General features: G+C 51.0%; 9 protein-coding genes across 9 annotated transcripts; 3 read left to right on the forward strand and 6 right to left on the reverse strand.

The window, feature by feature from the left end:
* Positions 1–212: 212 nt before the first annotated feature.
* HO173_001593 (uncharacterized protein) lies at positions 213–2,828 on the reverse strand (the record flags this gene model as incomplete). The annotated part of the gene is made up of 2 exons (XM_037303532.1): positions 213–2,333; positions 2,382–2,828. 2 exons carry the CDS (start codon positions 2,826–2,828, stop codon positions 213–215), a joined length of 2,568 nt encoding a protein of 855 aa, XP_037169254.1.
* Positions 2,829–3,090: 262 nt separating this feature from the next.
* HO173_001594 (uncharacterized protein) lies at positions 3,091–4,851 on the reverse strand (the record flags this gene model as incomplete). The annotated part of the gene is made up of 2 exons (XM_037303533.1): positions 3,091–4,657; positions 4,709–4,851. 2 exons carry the CDS (start codon positions 4,849–4,851, stop codon positions 3,091–3,093), a joined length of 1,710 nt encoding a protein of 569 aa, XP_037169255.1.
* A 253-nt stretch (positions 4,852–5,104) lies between these two features.
* On the forward strand, positions 5,105–9,482 carry HO173_001595 (uncharacterized protein; the record flags this gene model as incomplete). The annotated part of the gene is made up of 5 exons (XM_037303534.1): positions 5,105–5,136; positions 5,196–5,435; positions 5,489–7,578; positions 7,635–8,153; positions 8,218–9,482. 5 exons carry the CDS (start codon positions 5,105–5,107, stop codon positions 9,480–9,482), a joined length of 4,146 nt encoding a protein of 1,381 aa, XP_037169256.1.
* A 495-nt stretch (positions 9,483–9,977) lies between these two features.
* Positions 9,978–11,263, forward strand: HO173_001596 (uncharacterized protein; the record flags this gene model as incomplete). The annotated part of the gene is made up of 2 exons (XM_037303535.1): positions 9,978–10,176; positions 10,245–11,263. The coding sequence occupies 2 exons, from the start codon at positions 9,978–9,980 to the stop codon at positions 11,261–11,263; spliced, it is 1,218 nt and encodes a 405-aa protein (XP_037169257.1).
* Positions 11,264–12,074: 811 nt separating this feature from the next.
* On the forward strand, positions 12,075–12,577 carry HO173_001597 (uncharacterized protein; the record flags this gene model as incomplete). The annotated part of the gene is made up of 2 exons (XM_037303536.1): positions 12,075–12,129; positions 12,213–12,577. 2 exons carry the CDS (start codon positions 12,075–12,077, stop codon positions 12,575–12,577), a joined length of 420 nt encoding a protein of 139 aa, XP_037169258.1.
* Positions 12,578–13,882: 1,305 nt separating this feature from the next.
* HO173_001598 (uncharacterized protein) lies at positions 13,883–15,172 on the reverse strand (the record flags this gene model as incomplete). Its single annotated transcript, XM_037303537.1, has 1 exon — positions 13,883–15,172. The coding sequence occupies one exon, from the start codon at positions 15,170–15,172 to the stop codon at positions 13,883–13,885; it is 1,290 nt and encodes a 429-aa protein (XP_037169259.1).
* Positions 15,173–16,994: 1,822 nt separating this feature from the next.
* HO173_001599 (uncharacterized protein) lies at positions 16,995–17,291 on the reverse strand (the record flags this gene model as incomplete). Its single annotated transcript, XM_037303538.1, has 1 exon — positions 16,995–17,291. One exon carries the CDS (start codon positions 17,289–17,291, stop codon positions 16,995–16,997), a length of 297 nt encoding a protein of 98 aa, XP_037169260.1.
* Positions 17,292–18,711: 1,420 nt separating this feature from the next.
* Positions 18,712–21,140, reverse strand: HO173_001600 (uncharacterized protein; the record flags this gene model as incomplete). The annotated part of the gene is made up of 2 exons (XM_037303539.1): positions 18,712–20,771; positions 20,825–21,140. The coding sequence occupies 2 exons, from the start codon at positions 21,138–21,140 to the stop codon at positions 18,712–18,714; spliced, it is 2,376 nt and encodes a 791-aa protein (XP_037169261.1).
* Positions 21,141–23,343: 2,203 nt separating this feature from the next.
* On the reverse strand, positions 23,344–25,443 carry HO173_001601 (uncharacterized protein; the record flags this gene model as incomplete). The annotated part of the gene is made up of 3 exons (XM_037303540.1): positions 23,344–23,450; positions 23,508–24,378; positions 24,433–25,443. 3 exons carry the CDS (start codon positions 25,441–25,443, stop codon positions 23,344–23,346), a joined length of 1,989 nt encoding a protein of 662 aa, XP_037169262.1.
* Positions 25,444–25,474: the final 31 nt, after the last annotated feature.

The raw sequence follows: 25,474 nt of genomic DNA on the forward strand, positions 1-25,474 counted from the left end.
ATGTCCGGACATGAGATCATGAAATCTCCTAAATAGGCAGTGATCAGGATATCAAACACTCTTGCATCTGAAATGATAACATACTTCAGCCTGGCATACCCTCGTTAATGATTCCCTCATCACCGTCGCAAATCCATGCTACCGTCGCCGCAGCCCGCAACAACCGCAGCAGGCATCGCTCCCTAGGGTATCATCCAACATGAACAAACCACTCAATGCTTGATCCTATAAACACCGCCCGCGAAATCCAACTTCCCGCCCCTCACCTCCTCCTCGAGGTAATCCTTCAACTCCTCACTCCCAAACGGAAACCCCCCCGGCACCGTCAGCTTCAGCATCATGACGATCTGCTGCAGCGGCATCGGCCCGCCGTTCGTCAACATGCCGACCACATACTGCCAATACACCTCCATTTTCTCCTGGGCCACCTCGTGCTCGCTCAACACCGCGGGCGCGGCGGCGGCGGTTGCGGTTTCGGCTGCTGCGGCGATGGCGGCGGACGTGGTGCCCGGGTGGGCGGCGTCTTCGTCGGAGAGGGTCTCGAGGACTGCGTAGGTGGGTGGGCAGGTGGAGGTCTGTTTGAGCACTAATTTGCCGATCCAGAATGTTAGGGCGTTGCGGAGGAGGGAGTCGGTCATCTGGAGGGTTTCGACGAGGTCGTTGAAGGTTCGGGTGATGGGGGTGGAGGAGTCTTCGGAGGGTGAGGGTTGGAAGGCATAGATGACGGAGGCTTGCCACGTTTGCACTTCTTCGATTACGGTGCGATCTTCGAGGTCGAGGGCCACAGTTACTTGGCCGAGGGCGTGGAGCCAGGTTAGTTTGCGGGACTGTTTGAGGCTTTCGAAGCCAGTGGAGTAGCGAGACTGGAGAGATTCGACTTCTGGGGGGATGAAGAAGGTTTCGGAGTGGAGTGATGGCCAGAAAAGGTGGGAAAGGATTCTTGTATGCAGCTCTGGTGCGGATTCGTCATTCAGATCGAGTTCCTTGTCCTTGTGGATAAAGGTATCGACCCTTCGAGAGTCAAGGATGTCTCGAAGCATGACTTCGCATGCTTGAAGAGCAGGCTCGCCGAAGCGCAACTTGAGCAGTTCGAGGACACGGATCTCTCTGTCAAACTCATACTCCTTTTTGAGCAAGCGCTCGCCGAGTATGTTTTGAAATTCTTTGACGAAAATGTCTTTCGATTCGAACAGGCTGATGAAGGAGCCAATGACATCTGAATTCTTCGACTTCTTGTACTCCGGTCCAGCGTCCACCGGATCAGGCATCCAATTCATATCATCGTAGTCAAGATCTGCGTCATCTGCGTCATCTTCGCCTTTCGCAGTAGCGCTCTTGTTCATCTCTATCGCCAACTCCAGCAGGACATCATCAGCGCTCGATTCGTCTTCGGGGTCAGCCAATAGGCCACCGACGACGATAGTCACTGTGTCGTCTCTTTCACGTAGATAGCGACGGATGGGCCGAGCTACGCGATCCAGAAGAACACCTTTCGGGTCCAGGAGGGTAAAAGCACGAATGATGGATATATAGACTTGGAGGATTTCTGTAGTGGAAGCCCCGGGCTGAAGAAGACGGTAAGAGACTACACTGGAGAACTTAGTAGTAAGGTATGTTCTGGATGACGGAGTGGTCACATAACGTTTGAGATCCTCAATGGCGCCCTGACTACCATTTTCCCATTCCACTATAACATCGAAGAGCTCATCTGTTCGTAGAGCACCAAGCTTGTTCACACCCAATTCCTGCCACCTTTCAACATCAGCATGGGTGACGTCCATAAGCTCGTCGATGCCTGAGGCATTGTCAGATTTCATTGACGAAAGAATCTCAACGACGAAGCGCGAAAAGCTGTTTTCAACCCAGTCTCGCAAGTGCTCGACGACATTGGAAGGCGAAGTCCAAACGCCTGCATATGTAGACTTGATATGTGAAGTCAGGATGTCAGACATCACTTCGGCGAAGATACGTTGAGCCTGATAGCCTCCAAGGCCCACACCTTGGAGCATCTGCATAAGCTTGAGCGTTCTTTGGCGAACAACCGGCACCGACGACACTACATCTTGCATTCCATTCTTTCCAACACCATTCAAGATGAGAGAACATTGCTGTCCAAAGAAGGCGGACAGATTCTCGACTACTTTATCTTGAGGTAATGTATGCGTGAAGAGGCCGTGTAGGTCTGTCTCGAAGCGAGCGAGCTCTGTTCTTCCGCCATTAGATAGTGTTTGGGCAACGTGGTTCTGCAATGGGTGCAGGTAGATCGATTTTACAATGTGCAGTTGTTGGCCAGCCTCAAACAAATCATTGGGAACCTGGCTCTTTCTAAGGATCTAAGAAGCATTAGGTACTATGCGACTTTCGCTCCATTCTGGAATTACCCGAATTAAGCCGGGTAACACATGCTTGACATAGTGCTCAAGCACCACCTTTTCGAAGTACCATCGTAGCAGGTCATCAGTATTTGACTCTCTCCTTAGTTGGCGTCCGCGGGAGCTTTCTGACAACAAGTATGCAAGAGCGTTCTGGGTCTCTGGCCCCGCATATCTGATCCATCTCCCCTTCAATGTCTCCTCATCCTGTTCCGCGTGGATAGGCTCGTCTCGGAGGGAAAGGAAGGTGGTTGCTGTGTGCCATGCCCTGTCCCATTTGATTTGCTCCGCAGCTCCGGTCTCTGTGGCAGATTGTGAAGCAGTTGTATGCTGCGAACCGAAAGGTTCTCCGAAGCCAGAGGAGCCTAGGATGGGAGTAGCGGTAGGAGTGGGGACGTCAACCTCGCTTGGCGGAGGGAAGACCGAGGCGAAGATACGGTCATGGAGAGTTGTCATTGTAGCAGAGGGTGAGGACCAACATGGCTATCCAACTGTACTTACTAGGACTCCTGAATGAGGAATGTTCAGAGCGCGTTTACAGCGCGTTTAGATATCACCAGGTCACGTGCCATTTATTCTACTGCGAGTATCATTGATAAGTCGCAGAATGGAAAATACGGAATTTGTACTACTGTAGTGAGTCTAGCTGTCACAACTGGTCTATTCTGATGTAGTAGAAGTTGTCTAGGCGCCATGCACAGCAAGCAACAGTAGTCCCTCACTGCAACAATGGGTCACGGAAGTGCTTTTGACTGTTCCCCCTTTTGTCGATTCCCCACTGATATTGCTTTTGTGATCTCTGCGCACGCTTTGTGTCTCTCTTCTCGACGGCCTGCACCTCCTTCTTCTTTGCGTCGGTCACGCCAAGCATGCCTTCTCCGCCATTGGCCCTGGTGATGACCTGCCTGCCTCTGGCTCTTCCTTCGATCATCTGTTGATCATGATCCGAGCCTGAAGCCGCATCCTCGAGCATACGCTGCTCAACTCGCTCGCTTGGTGTAGGGTGGGTATGTAGGTTTTGGCGATAGTACCGGGATAGAGAGCGATGACCGGCAGTACGGCCAGAAGGTAGGTGAAGCTCATAGTCGGAATGGAAGGCTGCATGATGAGAGTGCGCGTGCGAATGAAAGCCATCGATCGCACGATGGGGCCTTGGATCGTTGTGAGTATGATGTCGGTGCATGGGTAACCGCTCATAAGCATGCTGGTGATCTTCTATTGGTACAGCAGTGAGATCCGCTGAGTCCAATGATGATGCCGAGCTATCTGTCTCCCAACCTTCAGCATTCTCCGCGCCCTCTTCCATCTCCTGGTCTCCGTCGGCATCACTGATAACTGTCTTGAGGACCTTCCGAGGGTCGACCTTGACACCACCTTGAGTTTTTTCGCTGATGTCCTCCATATCATCGTCGCTGTCTTCTTGATCCGAGTATGTACTTCTGAAGTCATAGTATTGCCCTACGTCGATCATATCTTCCTCGGACTCGAACGCTATCATGCAATGTCCCTTGTCCCTCATGTGAGTCTGGATCCCTTCCGCAGATGCTTTGAATTTATGGCAGTACAAACATTCATGGAGCTCGAAAATCTTGCCACGCAACCAAGTAATGAGACCATCAAGATCGATCAGGTAATTTCGTTCCGGAATGAACATACCATGATATTTGCTCATATGCATCACACTGAGCTTGAGATTAGGCGAGTCATAGTTGCAGAATAAGCAACGATTCAGAGGAACGGCAGCCGCAGGTGATGCTGCTTTGGTGATGGATGCTGTAGGGCTATCCACGTCTTTCTGTGGTGATAATGGATGCTCTGTTCGCTGTTCGTTTGACGAATGGTGTGGTCTTGAGGGGCGACGTGAGACAGGCTCGCTCTCGGTGATGCTAGTCTCTTTGATCCCATTGACAACTTTCGAAAATTCTGCCTCAGCCTCTAGATCAATTGGTCCCGCGGGTGGTTCAGCGATGTCATCTGCTGGAGCTGTGTTTATCGGTTCACCCAAGGAGATCGTGGAGCTCATCACTGACGCAGTTTCGTCGTCAACTGCTGGTTTTCCATCTTTGGCCAGTACTGCTGAGCGAAGTCGGTGCTTCTGACTACCAAGGTGGTTTTGGTATGCGTTTTCGCTGTAATATGTCCTCTGGCAGGCTGTACATATTTTCTCGAAGGATGCTTTGGCAGCCACAGCAGAAGAAGATGCTTGTGCGTTGAGGACCTTTTCCGCGAATACTTCTGAAGAGAGGGGTGGTAAGGAGGCGACTCGGCGCTTGAGATTATATCGGCTTATTCTATGTCAGAAATTTTTCGTGGCAGGCTTCAGTGGTGTGACTTACTGCCAATCATTCCGCATATGCCCGCGCTGCAGATCGCTGTTTCTGAACGCCACCTGACAAGTATTGCAGGTGTAAGGGTGAGATTGAGCGGCGTTTGAGACTGCGGTGGGTTGAACACCGCTGTGCGTTGGATGGCTTGCCATGATGGTCGCCATAGTAGTGGGATAGCGGGTTTTTCGAACAATTGGCTGTGTGTGTGAAGAACAGAAATGAGTCAGACACGGTCTTGGTGCTCTGGCTGAGCTCCTTATGGCGAGCAAGTAGATTTCGTCAAGCAGGATAGTAACAGATGTGTTTTTCTATAAGATGTGTTTTCCTGAGAAGTGACGAATGAAGATTGTGCTGACTCAATGAACATAGAGAGGTAAGGATTTGTACATGTGAGAAGGTACAAACATGACGATGCCCAGGGCCAAGCCGCTCGCCTGGTAAGCTTCTGCCGAAACCTTAAAATTACCCCGGAGTTCAGCCTTACTAATATCACAAGCTCGAAAGTTCTTGGAGAATGCGAACTGGTCAACAGTTCAGAGGAAGAGATGACTGGTCCTACCGGGCATTTACTGTCACCTGATGGACCTGTACCGCACCTACACAGCCTTTCTCTAGAATTTGATAATGACACGAGTGAGAGCTTGGGCAGGGATATCATCAGTCTGCATGATCCGGCCACAATATGGCCAAGCAGATCACTCGAGAGGCGCCGCGCCTTTCAGCACTTGTTGAACAGGTGCTTGACAATAACGGGAATCCGATGTGTGACTGGCACTGACACACAATTAGATACAACCGTCAGATCCTCTACGGATGCAAAAATCCTCGTTGTGAGACGCCCACATGTCTCAGCCGCCAGCAACGGGTAGCCAAAGGCCCATTTCGCCCATACACAGTACTCAGCGCGCGGGCTTTAGCTACCTTCCTTGCTTCACAGGATCAACCGGAAAGGGGCATTTGTCCTCACCAGCCGGTCGATATTGACTCGGGACCGAGGTCACCCGCCAAAGTCAAACGGGCAGGCAATAAGCCAGACAATAGAGGAAGTTCGCTTGCAAATCCAAGATCCAGCCATACTACTTCAACACCTCAATCAGCTAGTGGCGTCGAATTTACACCGGTCCAGAGACGGAAGATCAAGGTCCACATTGCGAATGGGCATACAAAGACACTTGGGCTGGAACCTGAAACTTCAAGGGCTGGGAGCTACGAGGAGCCCAAACCCAATGATCATGTTCGCAAAGATAAAGACCCAAAGTCCTTCACCCAGAACCTATTCGATACCGTTGCCATGAAATTACTGCACCGAACAAATGCTTCAGGCAGTCATCCGCCTTGGGCTCCTTCGAATGAAAGAGCGCAGCTGGTAGGTTCTTCGACTCTAGACAGCAACAGTCTAGAGCATCAAATAGACTTGGAACTCTCGAAGAACGCCGAGAAAGGTATCGAAAGGCCTCTGATACCAGATACAGAGTCTGCTAGAGCAGCGCATGGCTATGATCCACCTCAGATCGAATCTATCCACGATATTGCGTCTGCTGGGAGCAACACTACGTCCTCAGAGATCGTTTCTACTCGTACCATGGTTCAAGAATCTAACAGCCTGGAGAAAGATTTGAAGAATTCCGAGACTTCTGGCGATGATGGAAAAGCGCTCGTTGCAGTAAAAATTGAGCCGAAGGAGTCACCCCTAGGAGTCGCTACGCCGCCGTCAAAATGTCCACAAACAAACTCTCAATCTAAAGGGCTGGATGTAACAGAGACGACATCACTACATAAGACATCCATAGCAGTCCAAAGTCCGTCTGAGCCTGCGCCTGAAGTTTCAGCTCCAACGCTGTCACATTTTACGAGCGCAAACATCATTGCGTTGAAGGGAGCAAGGGCTGTTTGTCGTAGTGACCTGTATGAACAACACTGGTTGTTAAGATTTCTAGGCCGGACAGATCTTCCTCAGCATTCTTCTAGATGCGGTTCATATGGAGATTTCCTTGCATATAGCGGTCAGTCAATGACATACGTCCTGAGTAATGTCGACGCTCTTCTGCAGTCTTTCCTCCACTTCGACGATAGCGACGCAGCTTCTAAAGTCGTATGGTCTTATGATTTCGCATCAATAGTCGACTTGTTCCGGAAGCTACGCCGTATGGACATGCATCCACATAAGATTTTTCCAAGCCTCTGGATCAGCGCTGGCAGACTCTACCCTGTCTCTACGGCTACCAATAAGCGTCGGTTGTCGACAGCTTCAGGCCTAGTCTCATTCTCACTCGACCCTTCGCCGGCTTCTCAAGGTTGTTCCCTTAACGATCTGGAAGCATGCCATGTGGTCAAGATTATACTCGCTGCTTTGGTAGCCTCTGTACCCAAATGCAGTCCAATGGGTTGGCTTGCTGTTCGCAAGCTACACGCCTCCGGTCAGGTAGCGCCCTTCATAGACGCCGAGAATTCGCCAGTAGAACAGAAGATGATTGGAAAGTTGGTGAGGACACTACACGCTTTTGAGAACGAGATGGCTCTCAGCCTGGTGATAAGACTTGCTAGATCGATTGACATCAGGTTTACCCTGGCCCGGGCAAGGACACTGGCAGAGGATGTCGAAAAGTACCGCCGATTATTCCCCCCTATATTTATACGGGTGATAAATTATGTCAACGCCGATGACCTCAAGATTTGCGTTGCCGAGAATGAAGGTCAACCATCCGTCAAAAGCGGGGAGTGGACCGAACCAGAGATTGAGCCGATTACCTGGCATCCGAAAGAATGGCCGATCATCATTGAATGGTTACGAGCTGTAATTTTGAAAGAGTGGGATGGTAAAGCCAGAGTAGCAAATGGTAGTGCTGTCGGCGGTGCTCTGAGGCTGATGTTGCATATACGTAAGTAAAGTATTCCTTATTTTTCGTCTCGTGTGCTAGCTTAATACATGAAATAGATGAGCATGCCAACGCATTACGCTTTGACTGGGACTTGTTCCACACGCCGTTTTTATCGGAACGGCTCGATGTGATGGATGAGCCGGCGGCATGGTACAATTCTGCATGGGCCGACGGCAGATCCGCACATCTGTTAGATTTCCCTTTCTTATTTCCGCCTTCCGCGTTGGTGGCCTACTTTCGATCCATCAACCACACTGCAATGTACACAGCATATCGGGACTCCGTCGCCGCTTCTCGTTTGTGTGATGGGGTGAGCTGGCCAGATCGTTCCACAGGAAGAGGGGCGCTTCGGCTTCCTGATCGACTACATTGTGCAACGGCCGAGTACCTTGTGCTCGAAGCACGTCGCGATCACGTTCTCACGGATGCTATGAACGAAATATACAGGCGTCAAAAGCGTGAGCTGATGAGACCATTGAAGGTACGCATGGTGGGAGAAGAAGGCATCGATCACGGTGGCGTTCAGCAGGAATTCTTTCGTGTGGCTATCGCAGAAGCTTTGAACCCTGACTATGGTACGATTCGTGACTCACGGTCTTGCTGCCCCAAGTAAACGCAAGCTAAATCTTTTCTTTCTAGGCGTATTCACAACAGATCCCACCACCCGAATGTCTTGGTTCCACCCTTCTTCACCGGAGCCATCGTACAAATTCGAGTTGCTGGGCATTTTAGTCTCACTGGCAGTATACAATGGCCTTACCCTTCCATTCACGTTTCCCCTCGTAATGTACAGAAAGCTCTCTGGCCTCCACCATCATAAGCTTTCGGACCTTGAGGATGGCTGGCCCGAGCTGGTGAAAGGTCTAAAGGCTCTCCGCGATTGGAAGGACGGTGACGTTGAAGATGTCTTCATGAGATCATATGTCTTCAGCATAGACAAGTTTGGTGCTACTGAAGATCGCCTTATTGGTCAGTATGAGAAAGTCGAGCAGAGCGATGAAGAAAAATCGCAAAGGATTATTGAGGAAAAACCCAAGAAGGTGGTGAAAGTGTTACGGATTAAGAGGAAGCCAAGGGAATTTTGTAAAACTGCAGCTGAGGAAGGCGAGGAGGACGCGTTACGGTTTTTGAGAGGCAGCCAGTTCCAGGGAGCCACCGCAGAACCAACCGACGAGGTGTTAATGTCGGACTTCCAATCGCGTGTTCCCTTTCCCACAGATTTTACCAATCACACTATGCCGACGATAACCAGTGAGGAGGAAGCCTTAGAATACCTGAAAAGCAGGGATCACAAGGAAGCCCGTGTTGATTTAGACGACGAGCTGTGTATGTCGGACTCCTCATCGCCTGATCGACTTCCAGCTAGTCCTGGCACCCAAAATACTCCGATGGTGACTAACGAGAACCGCGACCAATATATCCACGACTACATACACCAACTTACTCATAAAACCGTTTACGACCAATTCAATGCTTTCAGGTACGGCTTCTTCACATGTTTCCATCCAAAAGCCATTTCACTATTCACGCCATCTCATCTGAAAGCCCTTGTCGAAGGGCTGCCCGATATCTCCGTCGCTGGCCTCGAAAGAGTGACCCGTTACGACGGTGGTTATGAATTCTTCCATCCCACAATTCGCCATTTCTGGACTGTAGTGCACAGCTGGTCGCAAGAAAAGGTCCGAAAGCTGTTGGAGTTCGTGACGGCGAGTGATCGGCTACCTGTGGGTGGGGTGGAAAAACTGGTATTTACCGTGCAGAAGAACGGGATTGGAGATGGGAGGTTACCTACCAGTCTGACTTGCTTTGGAAGGCTTCTCTTGCCCGAGTTTACGAGCGAAGAGAAGTTACGAGAGGCACTGGAGAAGGCAATTGAGAATTCGAAAGGCTTCGGACAGCCTTGAGTCGCTTTGTGTGCTCCGGAATGGTCAAAAGAGGATGCAGCTGTTGTAAGAAGACTCAAGATTTTTTCCCCACAGTATAACTAGATATCCACACGCGCGTGAAAGCAAGATTCATATCAGTGGATAGACTCAACCGTCGACACAATTTGCTCTTATCTTGTCTGCACTCCCTTCCAGATGAAGAAAATGGGATGGCACGTGACCTCGAGCTTATCTATGGACTCAACGCAATACTTTCACTGCTGTTCACCATTTGCTAGTAAATGAATGTCGTGTGGTCAATTTGCGACTGAGAAGACTTTCACCCATCGACACTTCCCATATTTTATTCGTCATGAAGATTGTAAGTTCCTTTCATTGAACATGGGACGTACGTCACTTCGCCAAGGTTTCTGCGTCCTCGGCCAAGTATAGTACTCTCATGACCGCGTCTCACGTATCTCTTTTTTTCTTCTCTAAGTACCCTTACTAGCACTGCCTTCACAATCGTCTATCATGCTCAGATTACGAGCAGCCAACAGAGTGTCACGTACCATTTGTGTACGCTCTTCCCTCCGACAACTCCGCCATGAATCTACCAACACCTCGAACTCCAGCTCCAGTAGTGGCAGCAGCCTCTCACAGAGCCTCATTGGCGGCCTTGCTGGGGGCGGGCTAGTCTTCCTTGGGGGTTACACGTACTATCACTTCTCAGGTAATAAATCTTTCGAGGTGTCCAGTGGCTACCACCTAACCCCACCCCGCAATGCTAAAATCCTACAGGCGCAAAGAACCTCGTAAATACCGCTAGAAAGACCGAGGATCTGTTTAAGAGCTATGGAAAGCAACTCAAAGAATCATCCCCAGAACCCAACGAAGCACTGAAATGGCTCCGCTCCTCTGCAAAATCCTACGCCACTTTCATTCCTGGTGCGACAGGCTACGTTGACAGTGCTTTTGACGACCTCGACGCCATTCGTAACAAGCATGGCAACGAAGTCGACAACATTATCAAAGAGGCCTACGGGGAGCTGAAGGATGTCTCTCAAGAGGGCATGAGCGTCACAGCAGCGACAAAAGCCTGGGATATACTACAAAGGCACCTGAAGCGCATAGGCGGTCTGGCTGGGGATGCGGCAAGCGATATCATCAACAATCATCCGGCACTCAAGGAGAAAGTTGGAGGAAACTTGGATCAGCTGAAGCAGATGGGCGACAAGTACGGGCCCGAGGCCAAGAAGCAGGTTGATGAGACTTGGGATCAGATACGTGACATTATCAAGAGTGGGGTGAGCGCAAGTACTATTCCCAAGGTTCAGAGCCTGGTTCAGGAGAAGGTGCAGAAGATACAGGAGCTTGGTGGAAAGGCGTGGGATCAGGGGATGGAAAAGGCCAAGCCATATCTTGACAAGTCACCAGAAGTGAAAGAGCTGTTGGAAAAGAACAAGGAGAAGTTGAAGAAACAGGGCAATGTGCAGGAGCTTTATGAGAAGGTCAAAGATGCGGTGCAGTCCGGCAGCACAGATTCACTCAAGCAGTATGTGCAGAACACGGTTGACAAGGTAGGCCAGGGCAATGGAGGCGATGGGGGAGGGCTTGAGAAGTACTTGGGAATGTTGCCGGGCGGTGGTGAGATCATCCCAAAGTTGACGCAGCTGCAACAGATCGCTCAAGAGCACGGGGAGGAAGCCGAGAAGATCGCGAAAGACACCTTCAAGGAGATCCAAGAGGTTCTGCAGAAGAAAGTTGGCGAAGCTGAGGGGTTGGCGCAGAAGGCGAAGAAAAATGCGAAGAACAACTAATAGGGGTTACCCTTACAAAAGTTTTGATGGTCAGTTCGAAATGTACAATATTTGTTGTTGCTCTGGACCCGGTGTAGCACGGACGAGCTTATGAACGATGGCTGCCATAGATGCGTTACAGGTCGGTCCATGGTATTTGGCAGCATTGAGGGCAGGCCTCAGGAGGCAGACCGTTCTATATTCACAGAAGTTAAGCGACTTTCCGTCACTGTTGAAATGACCTGATTCATTTACGCATGCTTCCGTGAATAGTGAAAGGAAATATTGACTAGCAGGTTTAATCTCACCTTACTACCCTCCAGGTTTCGTTCTTGACGTGTCTCACTCCGCTTATCCTAATATTCACGTTTGACAATAAAAGAATTACATTCCACCGACTTCACAACCAAATCTGGTCATGGAGGAAGCTTTTTCGGATTTATCTGTCAGCCAGCAACACATGGACAGGGCGCCTTGCGCAAATACAAAACTGATGGACGGCTCTACGGTCAACTGCGACAACAGGGGTAGCCTCATCTGCTCGAGATGTCACGTTGTTCAGGTATCGCCATTCCCAGCTTTGTCAACCATTCCACAGAGAACATGAAGAACATGAGGCTGACTTTGACCTCAGTACTGCGGCCGCGAATGCCAAATTGCACGTTGGCCTTTACGCAAATCGGACTGCGGTTCTGGTTCGAGGAAAGCGAGCGCGCGGCCAACGTGGTGGAGACGGAGTCGTCGACCAGCCTTCGTCTCACCCATACCCCTCCAGCGCTTCGGTGGTTTGAAGTATCTGTGGGGCGACACTCCGTCATAGGACGTGCTCAACATGGCGATGAATGAGGGCGAGGGCTATGACCAAGATCTTGCGCTCCGCTTTGCCGGTCAGTCTACTACTCCACATGCATTGATCCCTGCAGCTACCGACTCAAAGCGTTTGGTGACATTCGCGATGTCGTGGTTTCAGTCATCGCCCTGCCGGAGGCCTTTGACCAGACCTGTATCTGCGTTCTCAACGATCGAGACACGGTGGTCAACTGCCGCACCATTGTTAGGCTTCTCATTTTGATGTTTCTACAGCCCCCTGTTGCCGCCGAACTAGTGCTACACGTATGGTACTCAGCTCGCCTTACATCAGGCATGATCCAGTCACTCCACAGGTCTGTCAAACGTCTCATAGCGGACGTCGTGCCCGAGATCGTCGTCAGATCGCGCAGCGTGCTATTGTCGAAGACTTGGACCTTTGGAACCGGCAGCGTGTCAGCCCGTCTCTACACGGAGCGGTGGAACTTTTTGGCTGGCTATGTTGCAGACTGGTCACTTGACAGATGACACGGAGCATTCACGCAAAGATGTCATGCTCGATGATACTCGGCTGGACCATAGAGAGCGTAATCTGTTCATGCTACCTCCATCCGGACGTGTGTGTACGGACAGGATGAGGAAGAACGGCGTCTTGCTGCCTTCCGGATCTCACTCGGGGGGATTCAGCTCTCCCAATCCGTAAATGGTACGTCCCTGATAACGTCATCATCGGGGCTTACTCGTCTTGAGCCATATGACACGCACCTCGACCACGAGACGAGCGGCTGGATGCAGAAAAGTTCTGCAGATCCGATGGCGGGTTGGTCCCTCGACGCTGTTCTCGGCTCGAGCGCAAAGTATGGGAACCCCCAGTCGAAGACCGTCATGGCCTCCTATACTCCTACGTTCGAGCGAAGCCTCGTAGCTTTCTGCGACCAGGGCGCAAAATAACGAAAGATGTCATTCCATCTCCACCGCACCGACGCTCCCATCTCTCCTCGACAAAGGATCTCAAGTGCGATCGAGTCGGAGTCGCCAACACCGTGGGACCCGAGGCCGTCTCGGCCCCCCAGATTGGAAACGCCCCCCTTTCACCACTCGACACGCATCCACACGCGGTGTCGGCCGCCCTCTTCATGAATGCCATGGACGAAGCCAAGAGCGACCTCGGCCCCCAACACGTCCAACCCCACATCCTCTCTCCGCCCGACCCAAGGCTCTCCAGTCCACACCGCGGAGTCAAAAAATCCCTCTAGCACGTACCATCCCACCCGCCCCCCCCCCCCCAAAAAACACATCTTCCGCCGGACGACGGTTTCCTCGTTCGAGCATCACACGAAGCGGGTGGGTTTCGATCGTCGGCGGGGAAAGGGAAAGATCCCGGGATGCAGATGGAGGCGGAAGGGGAACGAAGACCGTGATGGAAGAGGCGTGGCCGGACCGCTTTCGGAGTGCGCGGGAAGCTTGCGAGCTGTGGGAGACGTCGTGGTCCGGAGGGAGGCGGCGAGCGGTGCGGTGCGGTGCGGTGCGGTGCGGTGGGCGAGGGCGGAGTGAGGGGCGAGGGATGTAGATATGGACGGGGGGCTTTTGGGTAGGTAGGTAGGTAGGTAGACGCTCGAAGACGGTTATCCGCTTGGTCTTTGGGTGCCTGGCTACCGGGGCCCCCGGAAAGGTAATGGCAGCCGTGGGTCCTGGTCGCCTTTGTTCTTTTCGTACGATTATGGGGCTTCGAGAAAACCAGACGGGATAACGCTTAGAATGGAGGCATTTCCTTTCACCGGTCGTATCCTCATTTTTCGAGGATTTATCCAATAAATCTAATACCTACACCAATCACACCTTGCCACCCAATATGCCCATCGCCTCCGCCAAATCTTCCTCCAACTTCTTCTCCCATACCCACTTATACCTCGTACCCAGATTCTCTCTCAATTTATCCGCATCGTCCCACACCCCCTCCTTCTCCAGCTCGTACAGCTCCCCGGCATCCCGACTCGTCGTCACGAGCTTCTGCGTCCGGGGCCGCCTCACAGCGTCGTATGCACGGAACGCGGTTTCGATGTCGGAGGATCGCTGCACGGCTCCGAGCAGATTCGACAGCACGTACGCGTCCTCCATGGCCATGCCGGCGCCCGCGCCCTGATGGGGCGTGGACGCGTGCGCGGCGTCTCCGATGAGGCACGTCCGGCCTTTGAAATAGGTCTTTGCGGGAGGGTAGTCGAATAGAGCCCACAGGTCCGGCTTCTCCATCAGACTTAGGATTTTCTTCACGCTCTCGCCCCAGTCCTGGAAATCGGCTTCCATGGTTTGCCGATCCATGGGCAGGACCCACTTCTCATCCTCCCATTTCCCGTCCTTTTTCGCGTGGAAGGCGACCACATTCATGATCTCCCCTTTTTCGATCGGGAACGTCAAGACGTGTCCGTGGTTCCCGAGCCACATGACGCTGTTTCGAGCCAACTCGTCGCCCAGCAAGCTCACGGCTTTCTCCATCGGTATCAATCCCCTGTACGCATACTTCCCCGTGAACTCCGGATGTGCGGCTCCATCCTCCTTGCCCAAAACTGCATGTCGCAAGTTGCTTTTGACGCCGTCGCAGCCCACCGCCGCGCTCGCCTCGGCTGTTCCGCCGTCCGCAAAGTGCAAGCGCACTCCATCCTCCAGCTCTTCAACCTCCACGACTCTCTTCCCAAACGTGGCATTCTCACGCGGCACCAGCGCCACCAGCTCATCCAAGAAATGCGCTCGGTGTATACAGCCGTTCCCAGGGTCCGCCGCGATCACCGTGCCCACCTTCTCCCCCGCCTTCCCGATGCCACAGTCCATTCCCGCGTGAAAATCAAACCACACCGCCTTCTTCTCCTCATACCCGTTGCTCGTCGCCCTCTTGCCGTAGCCTTCTTTGATCTTCGGGTCAATCAGGCTCATGGCGCGCTGGGAGTTCGGCCCGAAGGCGACGCCGGCGCCGATTTCGGAAAAGGCATGCGCGGATTCGTAGACGTGGAAGGGGACGTTGCGGCGGAGGAGACCAATAGCGAGGGCGAGCCCGGCTATACCGCCGCCGCAGATGGCTATGGTGAAAGGTTTCTGCCCTGGGGCGCTTTCCGGGGCAGGGTGGGTCATGGTGTGTGATGGGAGAAAGGGTTGGCGGAGACCAGAGTGGTTGAGAATGAAAATGAGGGGAGTATTGAAGCAGACATTGGGGACTTTGTGAGAGGGGGAGCTGGTGGGGTCGGAACGAAGCGGAAACTGTTTCTTGATGCGATTGCGGGGCTGCTCACGAACGGTGTGAGTGATGCACTTTCTTGATGCATGTACTTATTGAAGTTGCTGTATTTTGTGTTAACGTCCCGAAGATGTGATGCTCACTCCGGCAATCCGGCAGTTGGACAAAGACTCGAGCCCCCCGCATATATCCGGAGTTACGTCAGGACTCCCGTTCGCCAGTACAGATAGCGTATAAAAACCAATAACCACTAAGGTAAGTCCTCAAGGTGTAAGTAATCTAGGGTATGGTTTCCAGAGGGGTTTCTCTCAACGGCACGACGTTCTTGATATAGATTCAGCCTTGGATTCATCAATACGATACATTTTTTTGATTTTGTTGTATTCTCTACGAACTGGACAGGGGACAGACGACATGAGAATCAGGCCTACTATTAGCTGGGCGTAAAAATTACTATACTAATCTCTGTACTCTCGGGAGTAAGCATCGCAGTCATTTGCCCATGAATTATTTCATACGGGAAACGGATCCGACTACTTCAATCGTCAAAGTTGCGCAGGAGCTTCCTCCGATGCAGGTCCAAGTTGCTGTGTTTCAAGACAACTCTGCAGCTAACCTGGGTCCGACTGCTTCCGACTGCTTCAATAGCTGAAATGGAGCTGTCAGCCTCTCGCACTGCGGAATTGCCGACCGATCACACGTTCTTGCGACACAGCACACCCTGCTCCTCAAAGCTGTTCTCGACGGTCGAGATGTATTGCAGAGAATTGGTTGAGGAATGCAGATCAACATGTGTCCACTCCGAGAGCTCACGGGTACGAGCTGGGTTATTGTTGCGAGATGCCCGTTTCTCAAAGCTGTGTAACTGCATGGCCGAGATGTTTTGCAGAGAAAAGTTTCATTTTGATCACCATGAATGCATGCTAGTCACTTCACTACTCTTCCAAGACAATTTGACGGGATGCGGTGGAACGGCCACAGCTGACAACAGAAGGAATTCATGCAAGGCAGGGAAGATCAACGACCGGCGAGGTGGGATCCTTCAAAGGTCTAGACTCCAAAGTGTAACCATCATCACACAAGGAACTTCGTCTGCGAGAAAAATCCAGTCGGATGGTTCCTGGAAGTCTTAGGGTTGAGGTACTACTCATACTACTTTCAATGATCCAGCGTCGGACCCTCTGGCTTTGGGAAGCCGCTGTATAGAATTTCGATGTTTTGTCTCTTTTCCACTTGAGGGGAATGAGGAATGCAGATCAACCGGAGCTCTCGGTACTCGCTGGCCGCTTCTCAAAGCAGTTCAAGACTGCACGGCCGCGAATGGTTCGAGGAAGAGCCACGCCGGAACTTTCGCTTCTCGAAATTCGTATGGATCGTACGTACGTGACAGTCTGACATCATTATACTTCGGCGAGATTATCACAAGGCGGCGAAGAGAATGTAACGTCGTTAGAGTATGCGTGCCTATCAGGCAGTCGTTCGTGAGGGGACGACTGGTCGCCGCCAGACTCCGGCGAAGTTGCTGTGCCAAACCCGCGGACACTGCCGAACCCGATCTGAAGGGGTGTACACGTATCGAGAAAGGGTAAACAAGAGAACGACAAAAGAAAAGGCTAATGCGGCGAAATGCGACATCAACTAATCCCCTCCTCGGCGTGATGGTGCAAAAGACAAGACCTATCGCATGGGTGTCGTGCTGTCGGAGAGCTGAGGATACCTTCAGACGGACTGGTCCTGGTCTCCATTTCGTAATTGGCTTAACAACAGCAGAATCTCTGGCTTGAAGATTCCGTTTCCACGGTAGTCTTTGTTGAGCTGTATCTCCGAAGGCTCGTGCGCATGGAGTTCTACAAGCGGTCCTGGCTGCTCCATCTCCTGCAAGCTCTGCTCGTTCAGCTCCTGTAAGGCCAAATAAGTGAGCTCGATTGGACGAGCGTCCTCATGCATCTCCAGCACGTTGGGGTCTACTCGATGAGGCCCTTTGCTATTTCGGACGCAGTGGTAAGTTTCGTCCATTGAATTCAACTTCGACTATTACGGCGGCCACAGAAATACGAAAGGCTGTTCTGGCGTCGCCAACCACGCCTCCCGTAATGACGCCAACGCTATGCTTAGATGCATGGGTTGTTGGAAATAAGGGTGGTGAAGCGGATGAGGACGGTGAAGCCGATGTGATGTTGGGCGAAGCTAAGTACTGAAGTCAGTAGGAACACCATAGCCAGGGGATGAGACGAACTACTGTAGGTAGAATTTGTGAAACGCGTGATTTGCAAAAGTGCTGTAACGCCTGGAGTGAGACGTTATAAGTAACTCCTGCGACGCTTTAGCGCCTTTCATCCCAGAGAACTTATACCACTTCGGCTTACCGTTGTGATGGTGCGTAAAATTGTTTCAACACTTCCGGCTGCTCGTACTGTGGCGCTGGCGGTGTACCGATTGGCAAAATTCAATGTTGTCACGTCGAATATTGCCAGCCCCTGAGCGAAAAGGGTCAGGTATGCTGTCAAAAGGACTTCTGATCATTTCTAGTGGGGCTGCACCCGTGATGTTGGAATTGGAGTCCACACCTCCAACGGAGATTCTCTGACTTCCTCCGACAGAATTCCAGGAACGCCCGTGCCGAGGGTTTTCAGGATTGTAAGTGAAATAAGGAAGTTGATCGTGTCATACTGGATAGCCCTTGATCCAAGATCCCCATTCCATCCTGCGTGAACAAAACTAACAAATTGATGAACTCTGATGGGGGAAGGGTCGTGATAATGTATCCTACATCTCGTAATTGATGTCTTGAAACATTAGTACTTCAAGACACACAGCGATCCTCCTGCCATGCCTAGATGCAGCTCTAGAGATGAAACAACGAAGCCTCTGATGTAACGGGAGAAGGCATCCGATTGCGGCTCGATCGTTCCAATGATTGGTAACCACACCACGGGACTATTGTACAACGTATATTACCGACAGGGGCAGCGCTTTGCAGGAGGAATCTCGACAATTCTATTGTATAATCTACCGGACGTCAGTCACTTGACGATCACAGAGATGGAGGTGTGGTTCACGGGTTTCGTGCAAAGGCAAGAGCGATCTAGATCTCGATATCCTAGTCGCGTGCGGCCGCGCTCCTTTTCCCTGTGGAATCTTACGAATTGGAGAAGTGCCACCTATTTCCACTTGCTCCCCTTCGCGGAGTCGATCCACCAGTCATTACTCCAAAATCTAAACTCATAGCCTACATGCACAAAAGGACCTGAATGTGCACAGGTCTTAAAAAAGAATCAGCCAGTGTTGTTAGAGCTTGTCTTTGAGATTCTGAGAAGTTACGGGCTCCATTTAACCCAGGATCGAACTATAAGATCCGCCAGAGGACGCACAGGTTCCATTGGTAGGTCTAGCCGGTAAGGCATTACTGGTCTTCTAGCATCATCGACGCTGCCTGTCAATCGAGCTGGAGGGGGTTCTTTAAAGGCGTGTAAATCTTTTCATCGCCTCGATAGTGATTGGACCACTTGGTCCGAACACGGAAGTCCATAGAATGTTCTATTGCAAAGTACCGAGCGCGTCGATTGGCTAGTGAAGCTGCTCGGATTTTCTTTGCATTAGCCGCACGCCACCTGTACACTATTTCGTCGACTTGATCTGCCACATCAGCACTCTCCGTAGACCGAATAACGGATAAGATCCATCGAACTAGGGTCGTGTTAACCCATCGGCCTGCCTGAAGGGGTCGGATAAGCCCGGCTCGAGTAAGCGCTCGTGCCATCATTACTGAAGGTGGCCCTAGACGTTCCTTCATATGCTGAGTATAGCATTTGTGCACTTTCCTCAACGCCATTCGTGGAGTTATATGTAGCACCGTAGAGTAGGCGAGCGCCATCCTGTCTAGAAGTTGTATACGGAAGTTTGAAACCCCTTCACGGTCCACGGGGAAGCGCGAGCGGCGACTCTGCATATAGTACAGCGCGGTGCTTGGATGGCTCCTCGGGTTTAGAATCATTCGCTCGGCAAGCTCGGGACACCTTTCGAGTCGCAGTCTTGGGTAGAAGTGGAACATTCGCTCCGCTAGGTGCGGCTGTTCCCGTGAATGCTCCCTGATCGTGTACACCACGTCGCTTTCATCAATGATAGCATGGAGCTTTCGGGCCTGCTTAATAACCTCGATGATAGCCTCGGATTGGCGCAGCATCTGCAGTACCTTGAATACTCGTTTGATACAGACGTCTAACGGTTCCGAGGACTCTTGAGCACACTTGCGTGCAGCTTGAAACATGCTAACCCAAGGCGAGTCTGTCCCCTTCGTAGAACAGAATCCATCGAAAAGATACCGAGCTCGAGATCGACCAGATCGCGTTTTGGGTCCGACCCAGTAGCGAAGTATAAAACGGGCCTTTTCTGGGTCATCCAATTGCTGCAAGTATGGAACAGCTACTTTCGGCTCCTGGGTGCTCAGAAAAAGCTCAATCTGCGTCTTGAGAGGAATCTTTCGGCCAAAACTAAGAATGTTTGTCATAAAAATTGCAGACCACCATGTGTAAAGCAGCTGCATCGTACCAGCCTTAATAGCAGGCATACGGATATGATCATTAGTCAAAGCCTCGGTCGTGATCAAAATAACCGAGCATGCTAGTTCTTGTGGGAGTCCCCCTATCATCTCCAGAGCCCTCGGCATTACCTCCAAAAACCGTGTTTCCCGCTTTTGGTGTTCCCGTAGTGAAGCGCACGCATGGACAACTCCGCCAATAAACGCAGAGATCTTCTGATCTGTGCCCTCCAGCTGCGATTGCTGCATAGCTTCAATCAAGCTGGATCCCAGATCCAGCGATTGGCGTGTCAATGGTCCTCGTGTGATAGACTCTAAGAGTCTAGACTGTGTCTCCGGTCCCAAATCCTTGAACCCAAATACCGAACTCGCTTGGAGGCCCTCAACGATGGATGCTATGAAATTGCACTTCAAAGATTCATCACTGGCGGCATCACTGACACGGGATACGAATCTCAAGAATACGAGGATGTCCTTCTCGGTCTTCAGGCCAAGGTACAATTGCCGTCTCATCCACTGTTGCAGGAGAGTCATGTCATCAGATTTTAATCTTATCCGTAGTCGTCCCTCGCGCTCCCCTTTTCGTAGTTGCCAATCCAGTAGGAAATTCAAATTGCCAGGGGTGCCCAGAGCCGCATCTTCCAGTGCATGTAATAGAACCGGAAGTGGCTGTCCAGCATGGCACAAGCTTGAAAACACGAGCTTGGGAAACATCCGGAAGTCGATGCCGTAATCAGCAGCCCAATTGTATAGACCATCGACATCCCTACATTTCTTCAAGTCTTCCAAGAACCCGGGGTTTACCAGCAAGCCTTTGCGCCGAAGATGTGTATGTCGCTGCTCGAGGTCCTCTTCGTTCTTGACACCTTCGATGTCCTCGTCTTTTTTGGTTTTTTCGACGCGCTTATCAGCCACAATAGGGGGAGGGTCCGTCAGCCAAGATGGTAGGGGCGCGGCTTCTGCTCGTAATTAGCATATTAGCAAGCCATTGGACTTGACAGCTTCCATATACCATCCGGTCTCTGTGGTAGAAGGAGCGTAGGGCTCTGCCATTTCCACTCCGCACGCTCTGGCGCTCCCAATCCAGGAAGCACGCTCGGATCGAAACCTCCACCATCTCCAACTTGCGCAAGATTCATCATGCGCCGCTTCGATGCTCTTTTCCGTGCTTCCAGAGGACCAGGCGCAAGACCCACATGCCGTCTTGGTATCCTGCCATGCGCAAAGCGGTGCATTGCACTGTTGAGGACATCTTCGCTGATCCAGACGTGGTCCTTTGGGGCCTTGAGACGGAGCGGTAGGCGGCAGACATGTCTTCTCAAAGACATATGGAGCACCGATTGATCTCATCATGTATCAAGATCTTGTACCTAGATCTGGTATGTCACATTGCGTAGTAGTATGTACATGGTGGTGTTTGTTTCCTGATTTCTTGGTCTCCCAGATTTTAGCTTCTCTACGGATATGACGTTGTCTTACGGAAATGACACATTTAGATTACCCTGGTCGCTGCAAATACCTGCACAGACCAAGAAATTCCTTCACCTTGTCAGCTGGAACAACTTAACGAATACCGTCTTTATGGATTAGTCTCTCCGGAACGATATATTAGTGTTGTCGATATTTTTGAATCGCAACGCAAAACCTTTCTGCTAGGGCTCTTCGTTGTGAAATTATCATCAAATCTCTAATTTCGAGGTGTGCAGGTATTTCTGTCACCCACGTGATTACTTCAAATGTTACTGTAGGGTGGGTGGTCGGGGTGTTAGGTTAGGTAGCCGAAGACCGATTTTGATGTGTTTTGAGAGTGGTACGCGGCGTGAAAACCAGCGCCTTCCGTTTCTCACGCAATTTCGATCACAATATCGCTACTAGCGAGGCACCCCGTTCCCATAGCCCTGCACCGAGCGCTGAAGCTCAGCGTAACGGAAACCATTCCGTGATGATATGGAGTAGTCTTGTTATCAGACCTTTTTACTCAATGTTCCAGCACTTGATGGATCGAGGATTGGCGACCTTGGCGACAGTCTGCGACGTGAAGGCTGTTGCGATGGGTGAACAAGCAAATATGCTAATGCAAGATGATGTAACCAAGAGACATATGAAGATAGCGAGATATGTCCACAACACAATTTGCCCTCGTTTGGAGGTCATGCCTGTTATCTTCCGATTTTGAATATTGAATGTAGACCCGCCGAGGGGGACATGACTACTAAAGGAGCAGGGTTCTCTCCTAGGTATGTTGAGGAAAAGAATGCTTGATCTGTCAAGGACTTTGGTCAAGGGACACAATTGCGGAGAATTCGAAACAAAAGATGATTATTGATATCCATGATGGTAGGAAGGTGAGGTGTGCAATTCCACGTCAATAGTACTCGCCAGACGCACGATGACCTCAACCTGCCAAAGACCTCAAATGAGGGACACAGTAGCAGAAAAATCGAAACAAGCCAACAATTTTGAGAAGCATGGTGACAGGGAAGTGAGGTGCGCGACGAATCTTCAGCGTTAACGGCACACATCAGATGAAGGTGACCTCAAAACACGATCATCACGCTTAGCTTCAGAGAGCCAAGGGGCTATCAGACCACAGAAGTGCTGGGAGGCTCTGGCGAGATAGGCGTGAGAGGTAGGATTTGGGCGATTCAGCCCGCTTCCTGGCCTGATGGCCGGTCCGCTCACTTCAAATCGTGCTCATACGGTTGCATTAATGGGAAAGGAGCGCAGACAGAAGCGTGACAATGGTCCTTCTCCAAATGTCTGCATGGGCTTACCGCGTCTCCCTCAGCCGTGGCGAGGACTGCTTAGGACTGGAGACTGATGGAAAGCAGGACCTGGAAAAGTTGAAGATGTGAAAGTGATTCAGTTCTGTTAGTCTCTACAGCCTTGTCCGTTCAAGCTTTATCTTGGTTTAACGTCCGAGTACCTCAGTACTACCCAGCCTGACGGGAGGACAGCTCGGTCGGTAGATGCCATCGTAAGTGTTTCGTGTAGCGCCGAGGCTGATCCTTGCGCTTTTCACTCTTCCTTGAGCCCAAAGAAGACTATCAACATCCTTTACGATTGGCTGGCTCTTATCGATGGCTAGACGAGCGAGTGGTTTTCGGACTTCGACGTGCAATGTGTAATCATCACAGCTCTATAATCTGACCACGTTGTTAGCTCGAGATGGCTCTAGGCCTTACTGGCTGCCAATCCTCCAGAGATCTAGGTGAAGTACGCTACGGTACTAAATCATTTGTGGTGGCCTGGTGGCCGTGGTTAGAGTGTAAGGTGATTTGGGACACTAGATGGTGTCTGCGGCAACAAACGCCAGCCAGGGAGGAAGTCAGCAATCAAAACATGGGAATTTTCTGTACCTCAGGCCTGACGACGATAAGGTACAAGGGAGCGAGGAGTAGGGATAGCTGACGACGCATGCTCCTATGACAGTGGTGAACCGACCTTCTTTTCAATCTATTCTTGGAACAGCTACTCCTGAGTTACAACAGAGTGGTACAAGTACATTGGACACATATGTATCAGTCTGTGCTAGCACTTCATGTGGATTCCATGCCGTAGCTCCTCTTCCCTAAGCTCGAACATAACTTGCGCCCCTGTGAAAAGAGCCGCGCAAGCGAATCCTAGAAATACCAAGCCTGGATCTAAAGTCAGCGTTGCGGACCTGAAACGGTTCTCAATAGACGAGGTGTTACCTGAGTAAGACCCGACAATACCCTGCACCAATCCTTTAAGTCCATCAAGACCTACAGCAAAACCCACAAGGTTGGCCGACATCATCATCATAATGTTCCCAACAGCTCCCACTCCGCATATCAATCGGTACACTTCCTTGTGATCCTTCCACTTTTGCTTTGGGAACAGGAAGCCGGCCAAGGTTTCCGGGAGAACGAAGAGCGAGATCAGCCATCCCCACAGCAATAATTTTAGCTGAATATCATGCCACATTGCCACGAAGGTGAAAACGGCCAAAAGGTTGACTATTCCTCTTATTTGACCCCAGATTCCGCGGGTTCCTGGTCCTCCACTCCCGCCCATTGGGATATAAATGTAGCGAATGATCCATCTATTGAAACTACGATGCCATCCTCTCCAGAACGCGAAAGTGGAGTAGTTGTCGGACATGCAGCGCACGACATTCTCGGGAGGATCGATGCCGTCAAGCAATGCCCAGAGTCGGAAGAAGCGCCAGGGTAGTAAAAGCTTCAACCATATGTGGTGAAGATTAAAGTAGCCCAACATGCTCAGCTGGAGCGGCGTGTATACCTGCCATTCTGGCTGCGCTTTAGAAATTGCTACAACATATATGAAGTGAATCATGACCTCCATGGACAGAAGCGCAATAAAAAACCTGATACCATAAAGCAGATTCCTACTTCGAGTAATGCTTCGAGGGGTATATCGCTGTTGTGAAATATAATCGTTAAAAGTCAAAATTGGTCCTGCGAGATAGAGAGGCGAGTACAAAGCATAAGCAAGGTAGTTGCGAAAAGAGTAGTCTTGAGGTTTTGCCGGGAGGTCGACCCTGTCCCTCTCTGACAGATTTGCAGGATCGAGCTGTTTCTTCTTGTGGCGGTCAGTACGAATTTAAAGCTATCATTTGGTCCTAGATTCACGAACCTCGACTGGGCTACTAGCTCCTCGATTGGAACTCCAGACGTAATCAAAGTTAAAGCTGATCAGTCGTAGAACTGTTACGTTGAAGAGAATCTCCCATCTTGGAACCAATCCCCCGTAGCTGTCAAGGACGGTGCCCCAATTACCTTTTGGATCTTGCTCATCTTGTTTCTCCAAAGAAGCGGACCAGGGGAGAATGATGCTTGCAATGTCGCTGTACGGATAGCCCTTGCCAAGTTCGTTGGCGAACAAGATACCAATATTGAAGAACCACGTGGCTACGGGCACGTATTCTTTCTTCAGCCGCGTTGCGAGAGTGTAGTTGATGTATAGTATCAGTAACACCTTTATTGCCGAGAAGCCATGCAGAGCGAGCAGGAATAAGACACTGAAGCCCACGTCAAAGGAGATCCGTTGATTCATTCGCCCGTCGGCCGTGAGGGATTCTGAGGCTGAGCCAGCTGGCGATTCACTGCCATTCGGTAGGGATCTTGAGGAGGGAGTGAACGCTGTACTGTAGATGGAATCGAAGAGTCTCCGTAGAATGGGGTGTAGTGCCATAACGATGAAGAGGTATGGTACGTTGTCTCTAAAAGTTGCATACTGCTGATCTGAATTATCAATTTTGCGGCCTGGGATCCAGCCAGGAGATAGCAGAGGAGAAAATTTGTTGTAATTCTGGTGAGAAGCTGTACCGACCACATCAGTCTGCGGAGCTCCAAGGGAAGCGAATGCATCCTTACGCTTAGAGGCATCGTAGGCCGTTTTGAACATAAGCGGAACAGCTAGGAAGACGACCAAGCCATGGTATATGAATTCAGGAGACCTCCATCGCGGTGGAGATGCCCCCTTAGCTAGCTCATCGGCTCCGCTTCTGCCTTTCTTGTAGGATGCCTCATCTGGTGAGGGTCTTGCGGGATCAATGCGTGAAGGAGGAGTCTTGGATAAGGATGTGAACCTGGTATCGAGGGTATCGAGAGAATAAAGCCTCCCGGCATACTGTAGTAGATTCATGACATATTGCTGGACGTAAATCGCGTGGCCT

This window comes from Letharia columbiana, assembly GCF_014066305.1.
Source record: "Letharia columbiana isolate WasteWater2 chromosome Unknown Sc0000003_s0, whole genome shotgun sequence".
In the NCBI taxonomy this organism is placed as follows: Eukaryota; Fungi; Ascomycota; class Lecanoromycetes; order Lecanorales; family Parmeliaceae; genus Letharia; species Letharia columbiana.